The following is a 21,512-nucleotide window of genomic DNA, read 5'->3' on the forward strand; positions in this document are numbered from 1 at the left end:
AAAAGATGTCTGAGCTCACCAAGCCATTTCTTCTTTTATGTTGAACACTGTCCCTACCCACACCAAAATATAAATGGTGATACATGATCTTATGATTTGTATTCTTTGTGCAGAAAGCTGACTTGAGTTCAGTGCATCTCCTTTCCACTGACTGAGTCCAAACTATTTTTGTACTTTGAGCACAGTTTGTACATAGACAATAAGGGGAGAAAGTGGGAAGAAGAAAGAGAGACTGGGGCATTGTTAAAGCAGCTGGAAAAGTCATATGACAGAGAATTAATCGGATTTGTCCCTTTTGAACTGGAACAGTGGAAGAATATGTAAAGATGATGTAAGTAAAACAGAAAAAAACCAAACATGGTGAATGCAAACATTAAAATGTACAAGTGATAATAATTTAGATATCTCCATTTTCAAAACGTATGCCTTTTTTTGGGGGGAGGGATTTGTTGCAACATATTTTTATAGCTTTCCCCTGAACGTATTAAGGGATTTGGACAGAAAACGCAACATGAAGCATTGAGAGGCATCTAAGTATTCATATCTGCACCACTGTAAATGTTCAGGTCCATCCATCCACTAATACAGCCAAGTATCATGGGCCGGGCTGTGGCGCAGCTGGCTAGTAACCAGCTGCAATAAATCACTACTGACTGAGAGGTCATGAGTTCGAAGCCCGGGTCGGGTTAAGCCCCCGACCATTAAATAGCCTGGCTTGCTGTTGACCTATGCAGCCCCGAAAGACAGTTGCATCTGTCAATTAGGGAAATTTAGGTACGCTTTATGCGGGAGGCTAATTTAACTAATTTACAACATCATAAAACTGCCAGCAAAACACGAGGAAAGGAATGAGGAAGTACAGCCACTACTGGACAGTGAAGCAACAGCTCCCTCTGTGGCCGGAATCGTGAAGCTGGAAAAAAAAAAGTTAAATGCCTCTGTGTCTGTCTATATATGTTGTTTGTCTGTTGGCATTGAATGTTTGCCATATATGTGTTCATTGTAATCCGCCCTGAGTCCCCTTCGGGGTGAGAAGGGCAGAATATATATACTGCAAATAAATAAATAAATATCATTTGATATTGGAGCCACTGAATGATGAAAGTAAGTACACAAAGCAGACCTATGATTCTGAATTAAGGTAGACCGGAAAGCTACTTCCACACTTTGCACATCATAGACAGGTCGTATAAAGAATGTTAAAAAGAGTTTTGGGGAAATGCCAAAGCAAAAAAGGGAAGGGTAGGTAGGCACACAGCAAACAAAAGCGAAAGCTGTGCAGAGGTTTCTAGCACATGTTAAGCTGCAAGAAATGAGGACGAGGCACATTATTCTGTAATGAAGTTGGCTGGCTACAGGGGAGGTTTTATTGTCAAGGTAGATTCTTTGGAAGCAGGTTTAGCAGGTTTCCGGGGAACGCAGCAAAGAAGAGGCAAGGGATTTCATAAGGAAGCTGGGAAGAGACCATTTATACCTATGGAGGACCAATCCCTTGATGTTAGCTTAGCTGCAAGGGAAGGATACAGAAGGGTGGATTGGGGTTCACAATCAGAACTTGGGGAAGCTTTAGCAGGGTTTTACTGACCTTTCCAGGGTGTCTGGACAGCGGTTGTCTCTGCTATAAAATTAAAGAACAAATTATCAATAAGGAAAAAAAGAGAGCAAAAGAAAGCCTTCTTCTGCTGGACAGTTTTGGTCCCTTTTGTGCCTCTTTGGTCTTATTAGGTGATTCAGAGTTTTGATTTCTTCTCATGTTTTAGACATGTTATCTCTTCTTAGCATTTATTAGGTCCTATTATGAGAATCTGATTTTAAACAAATTCAACATTGTTGAAATAATTGGATGGATATACGTAGTGAGTATATCCATCCAATAATTGGAGAGTAACTGTCATATACTTCTTTTTTGTTGCTCTCCTCCAATATCTATCCTCTAGACTGTACCACTATCTTATGATCCTGTTCCCCGTGGTTTTTATGCTTATTTCTTTCTCACCCCGAGTTTTAACTTAGTGTTCATGTGGCCTGCCCTGGTTTTTATTGCTTTTCTGATTTCGTGCTGTATTATGTATATTATTATCTATTGTATTGTTTAATTGTGTTATGATGTGTTGTTTTATATTTTGTTATATTGTATTGTTCCGGGCATGGCCCCATGTAAGCCGCCCCGAGTCCCCGTTGGGGAGATGGTGGCGGGGTATAAATAAAGATTATTATTATTATTATTATTATTATTATTATTATTATTATTATTATTATTATTAGTGAGAGAATAGAAGGGGCTGAATGCAGTCGTCACTGCTCTCCCCATAAAAGATTGGCATTTCCCCTCCTAAATCAGATGAATCACATTCATTTGAAAAGTTCCAGTTTGTGTACATTACTAGGGATGGGGAAATCTATCAGTTTCACTTTTAACCACATTCAGTGTTTCAAAACTTTTATTTCCATTCTAAAGAGCCTGTTTGAAAATATAGGAGCCCCCGGTGGCACAATGGGTTGAATCCTTGTGCCAGCAGGACTGCTGACCAAAAGGTTGGCAGTTCAAGTCTGGGGAGTGGGGTGAGCTCCCATCTGCCAGCTCTAGCTTCTCATGCAGGGACATGAGATGGTAAAAAATCTGGGCACCCCCTGGGCAACGTCCTTGCAGAGAGGGCCAATTTTATCTCACACCAGAAGTGACTTGCAGTTTGTCAAGTCGCTCCTGACAAGGAAATAAAATTGAAAATATGAGTGAATAATGCAAAAACAAATGGAAATGAAAGCATAAGGCACATTTTTGGGTGAAAGGAAAAGGTGACTCTCACATCAGCATCAATGTGGTTGAATTCATGGAATAATCAAAATATTTGACAAATTTGGTCCAAAAATGTACTGCAGACTTTGATTTGGTATATGTATGTATGTATGTATGTATGTATGTGTGTGTGTGTGTGGTTGGTGATAAGGGGAAAAGTTTAATTTGCAATTACATTGTATATAATAATAATAATAATAACAACAACAACAAGTAGTAGTAGTATTAATAGTAGTAGTACCCTGTTTCCCCGAAAATAAGACATCCCCGAAAAATAAGACCTAGTAGAAGTTTTGCTGAATAGCTAAATATAAGGCCTCCCCCAAAAGTAAGACCTAGCAAAGTTTTTGTTTGGAAGCATGCCCGCCGAACAGAACACCAGAGCATGCAGGATTGGTAAATATACATACCATAGATGGTTGTACATGGAAATAATGGTAATAACAAGAAATTCTTTTTAAGATTCACAGTTTGTTTGGTTATGCTGGTTTGTGATGACAACTACTGTCCAGGATATAATGAATGTTCATTTTTTAGTTCAACAATAAATGTGAATTCTTCTTCATGGAAAAATAAGACATCCCCTGAAAATAAGACCTAGCACATCTTTTGGAGCAAAAAAAAAAAGATATTTTCTTGTTGGTTTTTCTACTCTCTATTCACGGGATTTACAACACCACAAACCATTCTGATTCTAATCAAATTTGTGAAATATGATCTCAGCCAAATTGCCCATCCTGTCTGTCATGACAGCATCACCAAGGACTTGGTGTAAACTAAGAGAAATGTGCTCTCTTTTCACGAGAATTTCTTTGATTGTAGCAACATACAGTATGAATGCAATACAAGTACCGTGTTTCCCCGAAAATAAGACAGTGTCTTATATTAATTTTTGCTCCAAAAGATGTGCTAGGTCTTATTTTCAGGGGATGTCTTATTTTTCCATGAAGAAGAATTCACATTTATTGTTGAACTAAAAAATGAACATTCATTATATCCTGGACAGTAGTTGTCATCACAAACCAGCATAACCAAACAAACTGTGAATCTTAAAAAGAATTTCTTGTTATTACCATTATTTCCATGTACAACCATCTATGGTATGTATATTTACCAATCCTGCATGCTCTGGTGTTCTGTTCGGCGGGCATGCTTCCAAACAAAAACTTTGCTAGGTCTTACTTTTGGGGGAGGCCTTATATTTAGCTATTAAGCTTATACTCGGTCTTATTTTTTGGGGATGTCTTATTTTCGGGGAAACAGGGTAGTAGCAGAAACAGTTCTAAAGATACAACCATGAGTGCCTTTGTTGAGTGTGTGTGTGAGAGAAAGTGAAAGACAATTAGAGAAAGAGAAGAAAGAAGAAAGAGTTAAAAGGAGGGAATAAAATAACGATTTGGGACTAAATCCAATTATTAGTCTCAACTAAAGTAGACCTATTGAATAAATGATATTTGTTATTTCAACACTTATACAAATCTTATTGACATGAAGCCCTGCAATACAGATGAACAATGGGATCTATCATTGCTTGTATATGTGCAAGCATGTGTATGTTTCTTTCTGATGCAAAGCCTCCCCTCCCCATAACTCCCCATAAGCCTTGAGGGAGAAACACTTGCCTTTGATAACTACTAATTGTCCTTCTGTGATGTTAAGAGTTTACCACACTTCTGTGTTTGCTAATAAATTGGCTCGACAATCATTGTGAAGCTTGCAGACCGTAATCAGGAAACAATTTTTCTTGAGTGCCGATGCCTTCATTAAAATGGTTTTAATGTTGGGGAGATGAAAGATGAGCGGTCTCCATAGGGAATAAGAAAGACAGATCCACAGCCGGTGAGGCTGCTCTGGATGTTCAGAAGGAGGAGATACAGAAGCCCAAAGTCAAACTTCTGCTGAGATTCTTCATCTCTTGCATGCAACGTTGGTATGCACTAATGACTTCACACATTTTCTGCAGTGTTATTGCTCCCTTTATTTATTGTATTTGCTGCTCTGCCCCAGGCAGAGTTCTCTTGGGTCTAGTAAACTGCAGTAGATCTGCAAGTCTTTCTTTCTCTCAGTTCTTTAATGGCAAAATATAGCAAAATAGCTCTCCCTCAGTCACTATATTGAAATGATGAATAGTCCAGTCAAGGAAGGGGAGAAGGTGACCAGGAGTGAATTTATGCATGAAACATTTGCCAATTCAGCTCTGATAAGGAAATCTCAGCTCAGAGGAACCCTGTATCTTATTGGTTTTAGGTAGGCTGTAGGCCTCTCTTTTTTTGGTGGGATCTTGATATGATCAGCCTTCAAATTTGCATGTTTAACTTAATATGAATTTGATTACAATGGATTTCATTAATTTTATCTTTCTAGAAATGCCTAGGTCCTCCAATGCAACTCTGTAGTCAACTTCCACCAGAGGACAGGAGGCTCTAGATGTGTTACTTTGGGTTAAGAAAAGAATTGGGTTTTTTTATTCATGTTTTTCCACTTTTGCAGGGATCCTGCAGATAAAAGAATGAGGAGGGTTGACAGTGTTCTACTCCACTTCCATTTACTGTATATACTCAAGTATAAGACTAGTTTTTCAGCCCTTTTTTTTAAGACTGAAAAAGCCCCCCTCAGTTTATACTTAGGTGAGGGTCCTGGTTGGCTTATATTTGGGTCAGCTTATACTCGAGAATATATGGTATATTTATTATTTTTCTCTATTATTATTGGTATTATTACATTTATTATTTTTCTCTATTATTATTGGTATTATTACATTTATTATTTTTCTCGTTGTTGCTACTATTACATTTATTTTTCTCTATTTTTACTATAATAAAATAATAATAGTTATTAATTTTTTAACTGATTTATATTGCACTGTATAATTTTTATATATGTGTTTTATTGTAAGCCGCCCTGAGTCCCCTGTTGGGTGAGAAGGGCTGAATATAAATATTGTAATAATAAATAAATAAATAAATAAATAAATATTAATAATACATTTATTATTTCACTCTGATCATATTATTATTATTACATATATTATTCTACTCTATTATTTATTACATGTATTATTTTCCTGTATTTATTATTATTATTATTATTATTATTATTATTATTATTATTATATGTATTATTGTACCTTATTATTATTATTAAAAGGATACATAAGCACATTTACATTGAAGAAGATGAAGGTAATGATTTGATCAGAGTCGGACAGTCTTATCTTAAATTTGAGCATTTATTTTACTCTATTTTTATTATTATTAATACGTTTATTATTTCACTCTGATATTATTATTATTATTATTATTGCATTTATTATTTTACTCTATTTATTATTACATGTATTATTTTCCTATATTTATTACTCTTATTATTACAGGTATTATTTCACTCAATTATTATTAAAAGGATACATAAGCACATTTACATTGAAGAAGATGAGAATAATGATTTGATCAGAGTTGGACAGTCTTATCTTAAATTAGAGCTTTATGTAAATATTCAAAAACATTTAACCTACTGATGCCTCAATTAATGTAATTTTATTGGTATCTATTTTTATTTCTGAAATTTACCATCCTCGGCTTATACTGGAGTCAATGTTTTCCCAGTTTTTTTGTGGTAAAGTTAGTTACCTCGGCTTATATTCTGGTCAGCTTATACTCGAGTATAAGCTGGGTTTTTTATTTGGGAAAGCAGAAAACCACAGAAGTGATATCTTCCCACCCTTGCAATACTAGTTAGAAGACTACTGGTCTTTTAGCTGGACCTTGACACAAATACTTAAGATCGGATTACCAAGAATTCCAAAAGACTGACTGTTGTAAAGAAAAATGGTTTTGCTGTACTTAACACTCTGTATCTTTTATAAGCAAACCAACACAGTAGATAGTACAGTGCAAGATCTTTTGTTAGGACCATGGACAATCCAAGTATGCTGACAATTGCTATGTCATATTTTTGTTTGCTCTCATATGCCCCAGTTCCTATTGATAAATAGAGATGGCAGAAAATGTATATTAGGCTAACATTTACCATTCTTCTCAGTTTAGTTCTTAAAGAATCACCTTGAGCCGTAAGAGTAAAGACTAGGAAGTTGCAAAGCCAGAACACATCAGTGTTGGCCCTTCTGAGAAATTCTCAGGATCTCATCACATTGAGGTCCTCAAGCCGTGGGACATCAGGGGCATCTGTGGGGCAGCAGGGCAAACATGTGGGCAGCAGGGGAAACCATTGTCTTGCGCCCCGCATAACCCATATTGCCACCTTCTCCATCACACGGGGAAAAGTGTCACCACCCGGCTTCTCCCACACTATTCCCAGCTTATCTAACAAGAACACGAGTAGCCACCTATGTTCTCAGGACTCTGTCCTAGGATGCTTCCAGGATGGAGCCCTCCTGGAAGTATCCCTATGTCATGTGTTGGGCTCCGATGGGCTTGGTCTTGGCTTCATCCTGGAAGCGTCCTAGGATGGAGTCCAAGCCTCATGTGATGAAGTCCTAAGTAGCTCTTGTAGAAATGTGAGTCTATATGATTACACATTAACAACATCAACAATGGGCAAGTATCTAGCCTTTAGTGCTAGCAGAAAGTTTCATATATACATACATACATACAGTAGAGTCTCACTTATCCAACATAAACAGGCCGGCAGAACGTTGGATAAGCGAATATGTTGGATAACAAGGAGAGATTAAGAAGAAGCCTATTAAACACCAAATTAGGTTATGATTTTACAAATTAAGCATCATGTTCTACAACAAATTTGACAGAAAAGGTATTTCAACATACAGTAATGCTACGTAGTAATTACTGTATTTACGAATTTAGCACCAAAATATCACAATGTATTGAAAACATTGACTACAAAAATGCGTTGGATAATCCAGAACGTTGGATAAGTGAATGTTGGATAAGTGAAACTCTGTGTGTGTGTGTGTGTGTGTGTGTGTGTGTGTGTGTGTGTATATATATATATATATATATATATATATATATATACACATACATACATACATACAGCCACACATGTCTTTGGCTGGAATGCTTGTTAAGATCAACAAAGAAAGTCATGCGGGGCCAGTTCACAATCCTTCGGACCGTTGGAGGGCCGGACTATAGTTGGCCACCAAGCAATAATAACAACAACAACAACAACAACAACAACAACAACAACAACAACAAAAAGAGAGTTGAAAGAGTCCATTGAGTCCATTCCCCTTCTGTCTTTGTGCACCGAAAGCACAAGCAAAGCACCCCTGACAGACGGCCACCCAGCCTCAATGTTGTTAATAATAATAATAATAATAATAATAATAATAATAATAATAATAATAACGAGGGTTGGAAGAGATCCCTTGGGCCATTGAGTCCAACCCCCTTCTGCCTTTGTGCACCAAAAGCACAAGCAAAGCACCCCTGACAGATGGCCACCCAGCCTCAATGTCAATAATAATGATGATGATGATGATGATGATGATGATAAAGAGGGTTGGAAGAGACCCCTTGGGCCATTTAGTCCAATCTCCTTCTGCCTTTGTGTAGCAAAAGCACAAACAAAGCACCCCTGACAGATGGCCACCCAGCCTCAATGTTAATAATAATAATAAGGGTTGTAAGAGAAGAAGAGACACCTTGGGTCATTTAGCCCAACCCCCTTCTGCCCTTGTGCCATGGGGGCCGGATAGATGGCTTCGATGGGCCGCATCCGGCCCCCGGGCCTTAGTTTGGGGACCCCTGCTCTAAACCCTCGTAATAAAAGAACTTAGATCAAGAGTAGGGATGAGCCACTCCTAATATTAATAATATATACTGAATACTTATAGGCTAGCATCTAGTTAGTTATATACACATTTGTAAGTTTCCCTTCTGCTTGTGTGCATCCCTTCTTGAGCATTACTGAAATTGGCATTCCTTTCCTATTTCCGCAGGGTCCAAACTTCACATCTCGACAGCCCCTAAAGCTCCCTCCCAACAACTATTTCGTGCCTCAAAGGTAATAGTCAGAATCCAAGATCCTTCAATAACCAGATGCAAAATAACTGCAGCAACACTTGAATGTTCTGTTGTTTGTGACAAGAACAACATTTTGCAGAGAAAACAACACATAATGTGGAAAACGCTTTCTTTTCTCCTGCAAAAAATGTTTTGCACAAGGACAACCATTTTTGCTCAAAGAAAATTGTTGAAAGAAAAAAAATTACAGAGTGTAAAAATGTTGGAAATGCACAAAATCGAAACTCATTCCTGTACACAAGAATGTAATAAGTAGGATAAAAATGCCACATTCTTCCTTGTTTCTAGTGACCAATAAAACAAATACAAATAAAAAGATATTATTTAGGATACCCCTCAAAACAGGCCACATTCTTCCTTGTTTCTAGTGACCAATGAAACAAATACAAATAAAAAGATATTATTAATGTAAATGGCTCAATCCACTATAAATTGTACACACACACCCACTATCCACCCACCACTAAGAAATTATCAGAAAGAATCCTGGCTAATACCAACTATTATAAACCATTGTTCTGGTGTACTATACTGGACTGTAGACAACATGTTAGAGCAGGGGTCCCCAAACTAAGGCCCGGGGGCCAGATGCGGCCCTCTAAGGTCATTTACCTGGCCCCCACCCTCAGTTTTATAATATAATATATTGTATATACGTATAATATTGATAATAATATTATAATGTAATACAATATAACACTAATGATAATACCATATAATAATATTAATTATATATTATATATTACATATTACTAATAATATTACAGTATATTGATATAGTTCAATATAGTAATATATAATGCTAATATTGTGCTATGCTAATAATATAATATATTGTATGTACATCTAATGTGTAAGCCACATTGGGGTGAGAAGGGTGTGATACAAATGTAGTAAATAATAAATAAATAAATAAATAAATTGTAGACTTAGGCTCGCCCAAAGTCTGAAATGACTTAAAGGAACACAACAACGACAACAACAACAACAATCCTAATTAACTTGACTATCTCATTGGCCAGAAGCAGGAGCACACTTCCCATTGAAATCCTGATAAATGTATGTTAGTTAAAATTGTTTTTATACTTAAATATTGTATTGTTCTTTTGTTGTTGTTGTTTTTGCATTACAAATAAGAAATGTGCAGTGTGCATCAGAATTTGTTTGTATTTTTTTTTCCAAATGATAATTCGGTCCCTCAACAGTCTGAAGGATTGTTGACCGGCCCTCTGCTTAAAAAGTTTGGGAACCCCTGTGTTAGAGTAACAGAAAGGACCGAGCGCATGATAATAATCATTTCCTTCTGCTCCTATCTAATTGTATACCAGGCTCCCCTGCTGTATGTTTGATATACATCACATACAGAATGTATAATGTTAAAATCACCACATTAAGAGGGGAGCACATTAACTCATTATATTCATTTTTACTTTCTCCGTGAGTACTGAGTTACACTCTGAACAGAACAGCATTATCTATATGTGCAGCCTTCATGATCAGGAACTATGATTTTTCACTCACGAGTGAAAAAAGGTGGTGAATACACATTTCTTCCTCATGCATGTTTGGGGTGAATATTTTTTCTCCCCATTGCTATGTTTAAAGCAGTCAACCAGCTTCCACTTTGGATGCTCCATTACCGTGGTGAATTCCAAAGAGTATTATCCGGGATCAGTTGCTGGACCCTGCCCATCTCCCCACTCTCCTGACCAACCCCTTAGCACAGAAAAGACTTCAACATTGCTACAGCTGGTATATAAGCCGGTGGTACTTACATGGCAGAATGTAGGGAGGCATGAGGAGGAGACACACGGGGAAGCCATGCAGGAGGAAAAACAGAAAGAAAGAAAAGAAAAAGAAAAAGAAAAAAAGAAAGAACAGATGAGTTAATAAATCAGTTCCAATTTTTTTGTTAAATGAGGCAGCTGCATTTCAGTGTTGATTCTGGAAAGGGAATGCAGGTTGACAGGGAGACAAACCACATACATTTCCTGCAATCAGGGATGAAATCGGATGGAAGTCTGTGGAACAAGGCTATGTTAAGGTCCATTCCTACAGTCAAGTTTCTTCAATGAAGATGGAAGGTTGGAGAGCTGGCTGAGATTGATTGCTAAGACTCTTCCTCACCTGCATTCCATTAGCTTATTATTTTTTGGATCTGTTTAAACACCTGGTCTTGGTGCATGCTTCTTCCCAAAAACCATTCATCTCCATTTGCCAATGATGCAACTTGGGGCCACTTCCTGCCAGTTCCACATCTCCTTCTACTGACAATTATCCTTTGTTCGCTATGCCACCAATTCCTCTAGATCCTTTTTATGTGTTTTGTAACGGCTCCAAACGGAATTTGATTTTGCCTCCAGAATAGTGATGAAGCGGTGCCTCTGATCATTTGGTCTGCCTGGTAGGTGCAAGAATGGCAATAGCAGCATTCGCGACACAGTTTAAACAGCAAAAAGCTACAAAGAGATTAATTCCACGAAGAAGAGAAGCAGCTCTTCTTCTGATTGGCATGGTGCCGCTTCTAAGCATTGATCAACACTGTCAACCTCCAGCTGGTATAGCTTGAGAAAGCCACTTGTTTCAACAACTAGCTGGTTGGGGGATTTGGGGAATTGTGGTTGACAAAATTAGCTTTCCTAAGCTTTGACATTGACCCTGACCCTGGAATGAGACCAAATGTCTTATAAATTGGAAGGAAAGAAAACGACAAGGTGGATACTGGAAATTTCAGACTGTTCCAACAATTATAAGTCTATATAAGCCCATTTACTCTACAAATATATTGTTTTATAACTGAGCATACTTGTAATTGTAGCTTTATGGAATTACAAAAACTGTGGCCTTTGCTGATCTTTAGCATTGTTCTTATTATTAGATATATGCTTAGATTCTTTGAACTTTTCTACTCTTTCCTGCCCTATAGTCATTATGTTTTAATTGATATTGTTCTTCTACCCTTAACTTATCATCTGGCTCCTGAACTTTATCCATAAGCCCTGTCCTTGCAACTGTATTACACCAGCCCTGCCTGCCCGAGTTTAATCTTATTTGCCATGTCAGGCTATTGGTTGTTTGTGAATGGTTATTTTATGTTGTTCTATGATGTTGTTTTTATAAATTTATTGTGCTATATTTTTAACTATGTCTGACTGGGCTTGACCCCACCTAAGTTACCCTGAGTCTCTTTGGAGAGATGGTGGCGGGATACAAAAATAAAGTTATTATTATAATATTATTATACAAGGCTCTTCCCATGACCTTGTAGCACCTTAACTTTCTTCTTGTTTACAAGTTCCACTCAGTGCACTTTGCCCAGCTCATTTTATGTTTTTATTGCTGTGTTTCTCAAGTGTTTTATAATGATTGTGATTTTTAATGCCTTTTAAATTTATTTGTGTGTTTTTTATTTGATATTATTGTATGTTGGTTTTATATCTGTAAGCCGCCCCGAGTCCCTCTGGGGAGATGGTGGCGGGGTACAAAAATAAAATAATAATAATAATAATAATAATAATAATAATTGGAAGCTATACTGCACCTAATATCCTGAATCCTATTACTAGCCCCAACTAGTGTAAGTCGGTTGAAACAAGGGAATTTATCTATGAATTCAACATTCAAGAATAGAGGCCCTTCCACACAGCCATATAACCCAAAATATCAAGGCAGAAAATCCCACAATATCTGTTTTGAATTGGGTTATCTGAGTCTATACTAGTTCAAAGCAGAAATGGTGGGATTTTATTCATCTATGTGGAAGGGGCCTAGGATTTCACAAGGTTTAGATGAGACTAACAAATAGGATTCAAGCCTCTATCTGGAACAATGAGGAGATTTGGAACTGGGTGCTATAGCTCTGAAGCACTGGGTTGACATATCAGACATGACATGATGGAGACAAGGAGACCGATCGAACCTGAACTCCCTTTGGTTGCCCAGCAGGAAGTGGTGCCATCCTCCATGCAAACTGGACAGGGAAACAGGCAATGTATAACAATGAGTGATGGCGGGGACAGGGAGGTTGCAATTGGGGGAGGCAGAGAAGATGTGACATACAGCAAGAACAATACTGACCTTGGAACAAGGTTGAGCTTGTGGGCTCACTTATTTCTAAACCAGGTGAGGAAACAATGGAAGAGAAAAAAAATGAAGATAAAATAAAAATAAATATCTTGTCTCATAATTGCTACTCCATGAACATAATGTGTGTGCGAGTGGGGTGGTGGTGATGTGAATGGATGTGTCAGAAAACAGCAGACACTCTCCAAAAGTGAATAAAGAGGAGAATGAATGGAAGATGGGAAGGATGACTCCATGATGCCAGCCTTGCAAAAGAGCCCTCCTTATCAGAGGGTTGTATCTAGAAGTGAGACATCATATAAGCTGCCCCATGGCTTACACATCACATATTTGATTTTGATATTATTGTCATCACATATTGTTGGCTTGTATTAAGAAGAACATTACTGAAGGCCTTAGAGACAGGCCCAATTTCATGCAGTAATCTTCAAGGGAAGCAAAATAGTAGAACAACTTGATTCTTTTTACAGAGTAGAAAAAGATAGGTAGGAGAGGAAATGCCCAGTTCCTTCCCATTCTGCTGCTTTCCTTCTCTGGAGGCCTTTCCCAGTCATTTCTATTTCTATTCAGAAAGGAAAATATGCCAGAAAGTATTGAGGGTAAGGAAATAAATGGGAGTAAAATATCACTTCCTTTTACATCACACCTTTCTCTAACCATTCTGTCTTGCTAACTTTTGATAGTGCAAAAAGCACAGGTTCTATTGTGGAACCAAATGCCAAATAATGTACAATACTATATACATATACATATATACATATACATGTGTGTGTGTGTGTGTGTGTGTGTGTGTGTGTGTATATATATATATATACACACACACACACACATATATATACATGTATATATATGTATATACATATACATATATACATACACATGCACATGCATATACATATGCACAATACCATAATATGCTTGTTACACAGATATAAAATATTATGGTCAGATGTAAAATCATGTTACAGCAGAGTCTCACTTATCCAAGCTAAACGGGCCGGCAGAAGCTTGGATAAACGAATATCTTGGATAATAAGGAGGGATTAAGGAAAAGCCTATTAAACATCAAATTAGGTTATGATTTTACAAATTAAGCACCAAAACATCATGTTATACAACAAATTTGACAGAAAAGGTAGTTCAATATGCAGTAATGTTATGTTGTAATTACTGTATTTACGAATTTAGCACCAAAATATCATGATATATTGAAAACATTGACTACAAAAATGGCTTGGATAATCCAGAAGCTTGGATAAGCGAGGCTTGGATAAGTGAGACTCTACTGTACAGTTATATATATACACACACACACACATATACATACATACGCATGCATGTGCATACACATATGCACAATACCATAATATGCTTATTACAAGATATAAAATATTATTGTCAGATGTAAAATCGTTATATATGACACCTAGATATTAGTCTGCTGCTAATTGCAAAATTCAGAAGCCATAATATCATAGCCCCATTTTTTTATTTCTCAGTTCCTGTCTCGCAACACCTTATTTCCTATTTTTTAAATGTCGCTATTACAATTAACACCATATTCCATTTAACAACATAAACATACAAACCCCATGAAGTCACAGGGGAGACCTACTAATTGCAAAATAAGTCATTGGAAGGAGAGACAACCTCCTCAGTGCATTTCACTTCTTGAAGACTGATTCAGTGAAAACACACGGCAATGCCATTCCTTTCTATGCCCTTAAATAGCCAGAACCCTTAGGATCAAATTTCCCATGTTTGGGGGAATAAGCCAATTCCTCATCTTCAGGGGATGAGTGTGTGCCATAAGGTACATATAGGAAAAAGAAGTATCAAAGACAACAACAAAAGGCCCCAATTCTTGGAAGAAATATATTTTACTATAACTTTTCAAGCTAACTTCTACTATAACTTCAAACTAACTCCCCCTCCCAAAAAAATAAAAATAACTGAAGAGTATTACATTACTGGAGACGAAGTTCTTTTAAGGGCTCTGCTGGGCTCTTTGTGGCTGAAGCCACCTTCAGTACAGAGGAAGGTAAAGGGGAAAACACAATGTCTATAAATGCATTAAACACAAAATTAGAACCAAAAAAAGTGTCAACGTAATTGCAGCTCTCATTGAAGATATCTCGTGTCAGGGTTTGCCTTTACATCAGGATTTGAGATTTGTTTCTTGACCTTCCCTTTGGGGTAATGCAATTTAAAGCTTTGCAACAAAACATTAAGGCTGTGTGCTGCCAGCCTTCTGGGAGTTTATTATAATTATGCCTATGCCACTTTGTAACTGCTGATGAAGACCATTTTGGTTGGAAACACGCTCAGTGCACTGATTTTAATTTACTACATTATGTTTTGTATGCTACGCTATGTCATTTTTGTTACATTTTCCATTTTAGCTTCTTTGTTCCCCATTAAGTGTACTTATTGTAACTTGTTTTTTTTCCATGCTCTCATTTCTCTATTGCTGTGCTGTGCTTTTCAACAGAAGACTCATTCGAGCCTCATCTCTTTCAATCTCAAACTTGATATTCCTACATTGTTTTTTAGATTGCTGCCTCCATCTAGACCTCTTGCCTCGACTTAGGCTGGATCTACACTGCTATATAATGCAGTTTGAATCTAGATTATATGTTCACTGTATGCCCATATAATGCAGTGAAGTTAAACTACATTATATGGCAGTGCAAATCTAGCCTGACTCTACTTTGTCTTATCAGTACCTGGACTTTAAGCAACATTGTCTTGCCTCACTTGGCTTTGCATTACAGTAGAGTCTCACTTATCCAAGCTAAACGGGCCGGCAGAAGCTTGGATAAGCGAATAACTTGGATAATAAGGAGAGGTTAAGGAAAAGCCTATTAAACATCAAATTAGGTTATGATTTTACAAATTAAGCACCAAAACATCGTGTTAGACAACAAATTTGACAGAAAAAGTAGTTCAATACACAGTAATGTTACGTTGTAATTACTGTATTTACGAATTTAGCACCAAAATATCATGATATATTGAAAACATTGACTACAAAAATGGCTTGGATTATCCAGAGGCTTGGATAAGCAAGGCTTGGATAAGTGAGACTCTACTGTACCTTGATTCAAACTAAAAACTCGGCCCAACTTTTTCTTACCTGATTCAAGTTCAATGGACCCTGAATCCCTAAACATTCATAGTATCATGGCAATTCTGTTGAAACAATAGAAAACCCCTACATCTTTGCATCAGTGGAATGGACTGAGATAGTAGGTATTTTCCCTGCGTTTGCAGTACTTTCTAAATGCTCAAAGCATTTCCTGGAATAATCCTTAAAATCACCCAGAAGAAGGGATCAGTAGGTGGCCTAAGATCACCAAGCAAACTCATGACTGTGACAAGGTCAGAATTAGGCCTTGGATAAGTACAGTCCAGTCTTAAGCTATGCCCACATTCAAAAATGGCATGAGACTCCAGAATTTGTAGTGTTGTGAGATATTGTCCTTTCACTGTCAGAGAGCTCTAGTACTAAAACAAACTATAAATCGCACGAATTCATGGTACACAAAGTGTTTTTTTTTCATGTCCGGAACAACCGGAGTTGCTTCTGGAGTGAGAGAATTGGCCGTCTGCAAGGACGTTGCCCAGGGGACGCCCAGATGTTTTGATGTTTTTATCATCTTTGTGGGAAGCTTCTCTCATGTCCCCGCATGGAGCTGGAGCTGATAGAGGGAGCTCATCCGCACTCTCCCCAGGCGGGATTCGAACCTGGCAGCCTTCAGGTCAGCAACTCAACCTTCAAGTCATAAGGCTTTTATCCCCTAGGCTACCGGAGGCTCCACAAAGTGGTGTCAAACTGATATAATTCAGCAGTGGGGATGGTCTACTAGTCTACATTCTTCTAGATCAGTGATTCTCAACCTGGGATCCCCAGATGTTTTTGGCCTTCAACTCCCAGAAATCCTAACAGCTGGTAAATTGGCGGGGATCTCTGGGAGTTGTAGGCCAAAAACATCTGGGGACTCACAGGTTGAGACCACTGTTCACCATTGCCCTTTGCAGTTCACGTGTAAGCTGCATTCAAAGCTCAGAAAATTTACTTTTTGCATTACAACTCCCCCAGCCGTCATGGCCACTGGCCATCATATTTGAAGAATCCTGGAAGCTGTACCTTTAAAAATAACTCCCTACCTCTAATCATATTGTTTCAGAAGGAATGCATTATTCACAACTGATAACCACAGCTATTCCATCAATAAAGATTAATGAGAGGCTCAGGATTCTCTTCTATGCAGGCAAATATCCATGCCACCTTTGACATCATGACATCTCAGGGACCTTGCCATGCTCTTTGATATTGATTCGAGGACAACTTATGCAAGATACTGAGTCTGTTGTTTCCCCTTATGACACTTGAGTCTAGAACTTTATAGCTCAACAAGAGACCTTTTATTAAATTAGTTTCTTTTTTTTATATTCAGGCACTACATAGTGCAGAAGTAAAGTCCTGCAGAGTTTACTATGTAGTCAGACAAAAGGACTTGTGAGAGAGTAGTAAAGAGAGGAAGAATGTGATTTACAAGACTGGAATTAATACAGGATCGTATAGCGGGACTCTGATGTAGTTCAATCATCCAACTCTCCTTCTACGAGCAATGTCCTTGTGCCGGGCTGCTTTAAGACTCTCCACAGTTTACAGAATGGTGGTTTTCTTTTATTATGGACTTTAGTTACATAATAACTGGTGATGGAGAGATTTAAACAAGAACCTGGCCCCAGTTAAAGAAAGTAAGAAGTACAGTGTTGATAAATTCTGGAAATACCTTCACTGAGGAACAGTATGGACCACATGTCACTAGATTGTCCCAGGACGGTCCCCAGATGCTAATTTTGATGCAAACCTATGGCATCAGTGATTGCACCAAGTTCTACCAAGGTTTCCATCCTGTTGCCATCGGTACAGTATATATTCAGAGATCATAAAAGCAACTGCATTGACATTCTCAAAGCCCATTCTATTTTCACCTCATTATTTTGGGGAAATGGCAATCCATCAGTGCAGGTGACAATTATTGATGTCAGTGAGTGGCATATACCACAGCCTCAAGATTGGCCTCATATGCTGTGTCACAATGTAAGATTGAGAGAGACAAGTAAAAGCCGTTGCAGGATGAACAAATGTTCTGGCCTTGAAATGCAGGTGTTTTTCTTCACCTGGAAACTGAAATCCACAACTGAAGACTAGATATCGCTAGAATTTAACTCGTTCACTACCATGTTTTCCCCATCTAACAGTTAAACATCCTAATTATGATGTCACTATTAGGTCTTAATATTTATAGCAGGGGTGGGGATTATGCAGGCCTCTGGGAGCATATACATTGATTTTTTTTTTGCAAGGCTGTATGATATAATATGGTGATGTATGCAATGGCAAAGATGTCATCAGAAGTCAAACTATAAGTACTGAACATCATGTTGAGTCCCAGTGTGGACACGGACACCAAATGCAACCCTACTGCTTGTACAATAACATGGGCTCAACACACTGAAGAGTCTGCTTCTTCCCTTAATCCACCCTCTTATTATTTCATCCCAAACCACAAGTATGTGTCTGGCATTTACAGCTTGTTCAACATATAATAGTGCTAATGGGATACATTCCCAGCAACTGCCACACAGCTGCTTCTGACCAGTGATTATCCAAAGCCATCGTCCAGTCATTTCTTAGTAATGTTGTAAGACACAGAAGAGCTGTTTTCAGTGCTGACCCATACAGCTGGTAGGAGTAGCTAAACAGTCTTATCTGCTTTACTATGCTATTTTATTGTTTGCTTTCAATGTTCTTTGGACTATCATAAGCCTTTTGGATGTTGTGGCAAAAAAGAATAAATTAGTCATGAACACATTCATTTCAGAATACAAATATGAATGACATTAATGCATTGTAGTTACCCACTGTGTAGAGCAGGGGTCCCCAAACTTTTTAAAAAGGGGGCCAGTTCACGATCCTTCGGACTGTTGGCAGGCCGGACTATAGTTGGCCATTGAGCAATAATAATAATAATAATAATAATAATAATAATAATAATAATAATAATAATAACAACAACAACGATCTGCCAACTGCAAAAGGCCACCCTACTGGGATCTGCACGCATCATCCGAAAATATATCACACAGTCCTAGACACTTGGGAAGTGTTCGACTTGTGATTTTGTGAAACAAAATCCAGCATAACTATCTTGTTTGCTGTGTCATACAACATTGTTGTGTCAATAATAATAATAATAATAATAATAATAATAATAATAATAATGAGGGTTGGAAGAGACCCTTTGGGCCATTCAGTCCAATTCCCTTCTGCCTTTGTGCACTGAAAGCACAAGCAAAGCATCCCTGACAGGTGGCCACCCAGACTCAATGTTAATAATAATAATAACAATAACAATAATAATAATAAAAATGTGCCATGCCAAAAGATCTCAGCCGGCATTTGGAAACAATAAACATTGACAAAATTACGATCTGCCAACTGCAGAAGGCCACCCTACTGGGATCTGCATGCATCATCCAAAAATACACCACACAGTCCTAGACACTTGGGAAGTGTTCGACTTGTGATTTTGTGAAACGAAATCCAGCAGATCTATCTTGTTTGCTGTGTCATACTTATAATAAAAAAGCGGGTTGAAAGAGACCCTTAGTTCAACCCCCTTCTGCCTCTGTGCACCAAAAGCACAAGCAAAGCATCCCTGACAGATGGCCACCCAGCCTCAATGTTAATAATAATAATAATAATAATAATAATAATAATAATAGGGTTGTAAGAGAAGAGACCCCTTGGATCATTTAGCCCAACCCCCTTCTGCCCTTGTGCCATGGGGGCCAGATAAATGGCTTCGATGGGCCGCATCCGGCCCCCGGGCCTTAGTTTGGGGATGCCTGGTGTAGAGAATGGTCTATCTATTGAATGGTATACACACTTCCACACACTGGTGTGTATAGATGCACACAAATACACAAATTTTTACATATTTTTCCAGAGTTTAGAAATGTTGCATTGTTCCCAATGGCCATGCGGTTTGGAGGATTTTGAAAGCTGCACTTCTTCAAAGTAACATTTTTCAAGCTTGAGATGTACACAAAGGTAGGCAACTTAAACCCAAAGCCATCAGAAGAGCATGGCTGCATCATCTTCCAGATAAGTTATCTTGTTAACATTACCGTTCAAACTCTCGTCTATCCTCTGCTGTACACTCCACAATTTAACAAGAAGCCATCTTCTGTGTGGGACTAGCAAGATGACAAAAGTGAAATTATGGTTGTGAAGAGTAACCAAGATGTCATACCAAGAAAAGATAAAAGTCTGCCAATATGTAGGTATTTTAAATGAACACTGAATATGGAAGAAGGTATGAACAGCAGAAGTCCTTTTCACTCTGTCATTTTCCTACTAAATATTGTCTCTGTCATTTTCCTACTAAAGATATGAGTGGGAGAAGTTTTGAGTATGAAACAGCCAGAGCCCTTGGCTCAGCTACTACATCATTTATGCTGCTATTCAACCGCAGCATAACCCAGTCAATAGACTGCTATACCACCTGCCATATAACATCTAGTTTGATCCTGAGTCATAATCTGATGTGATCTGAAATGCTGAGATAAGCACATGGGTGAAATCCATATGGCACCCCTGGAAGGGATTTCAAAACTCTGAAAAGAATCAGATCCCAGGGACAGAAACAAAGGAAGCAAGGATAATCAAAATCTAAAACTACAGCATCCGAGTCCAGTGACCATCTACCATGTGGGTGGGGGAGTCATAGAACCATAGTTAGTTAGGCGATCCCTCGTAGTTCGAGGATGATGGTCTCCCATCTATGGGGTCTTGGGGGTGGGTTCTTAGGTGGCTGAAGAGACCTATTCTTGGATTTTAATCTTGGATATTCTTAAAATTTTATATAATGTGATTTTATTTTGTAATGGTATCTGTTTTATATGAACTGTTGTTTTGTAGATTGTTTTATATGACTTGTTGTTTTTACATTGTTTTTAGGCATTGAATTTTTGCCATTCACTGTAAGCCGCTTTGAGTCTCCTCGGAGAGAAAGGCGGGGTAAAAGTGATGTAAATAAATAAATAAATAAATAAATAATAAATCTGGGGCCGGGCTGTGGTGCAGGCTGGTGAACAGACTGCTGCAATAAATCACTCTGATCATGAGGTCATGAGTTCGAGGCTAGCCTGTGGCGGGGTGAGCACCCGTCAATTAAAAAAATAAAAAATAGCCCCTGCTTGTTGCTGACCTAGCAATCCTAAAGATAGTTGCATCTATCAAGTAGGAAATAAGGTACCACTTATAAAGTGGGGAGGCAAATTTAACTAATTGGAATGAGGAAGTGCCGTCATAGTGGATGATGATGCAGCTGCTCCCCACTGTGGCCAGAATCGAACATCCCCTCAGGAGAAGGTTAAATTGCCTCTGCGTCTGTCTTGGTTCTATGTGTGTATGGGCATTGAATGTTAGCCCTATATGTATATAATGTGATCCACCCTGAGTCCCCTTCGGGGTGAGAAGGGCGGAATATAACTACTGTAAATAAATAAATAAATCTGCATGCTCTACCGCAGTGGGGACA

The 21,512-nt window shown here is 38.1% G+C and overlaps 1 protein-coding gene across 11 annotated transcripts in view; it reads right to left on the reverse strand.

Moving 5' to 3' along the window:
- Positions 1–21,512, reverse strand: part of ntm (neurotrimin) — a 1,038,813-nt gene that overhangs the window by 3,569 nt on the left and 1,013,732 nt on the right. For 4 of the 11 annotated variants that reach the window (XM_062961402.1, XM_062961406.1, XM_062961397.1 and 1 more), the window contains 2 exons: positions 12,886–12,921; positions 1,586–1,618 (listed from right to left, as the gene is read on the reverse strand). The exons of 3 other annotated variants lie outside the window; for them this stretch is intronic. In XM_062961402.1, the coding sequence (XP_062817472.1) occupies positions 1,586–1,618; positions 12,886–12,921 (69 nt within the window). The remainder of the gene's footprint in view (positions 1–1,585; positions 1,619–12,885; positions 12,922–21,512) is intronic. 4 more of the 11 variants (XM_062961398.1, XM_062961401.1, XM_062961400.1 and 1 more) reach the window with 4 other exon arrangements.

The sequence above is a fragment of the Anolis carolinensis genome, unplaced genomic scaffold (genome assembly GCF_035594765.1).
Source record: "Anolis carolinensis isolate JA03-04 unplaced genomic scaffold, rAnoCar3.1.pri scaffold_8, whole genome shotgun sequence".
Classification (NCBI taxonomy): domain Eukaryota; kingdom Metazoa; phylum Chordata; class Lepidosauria; order Squamata; family Dactyloidae; genus Anolis; species Anolis carolinensis.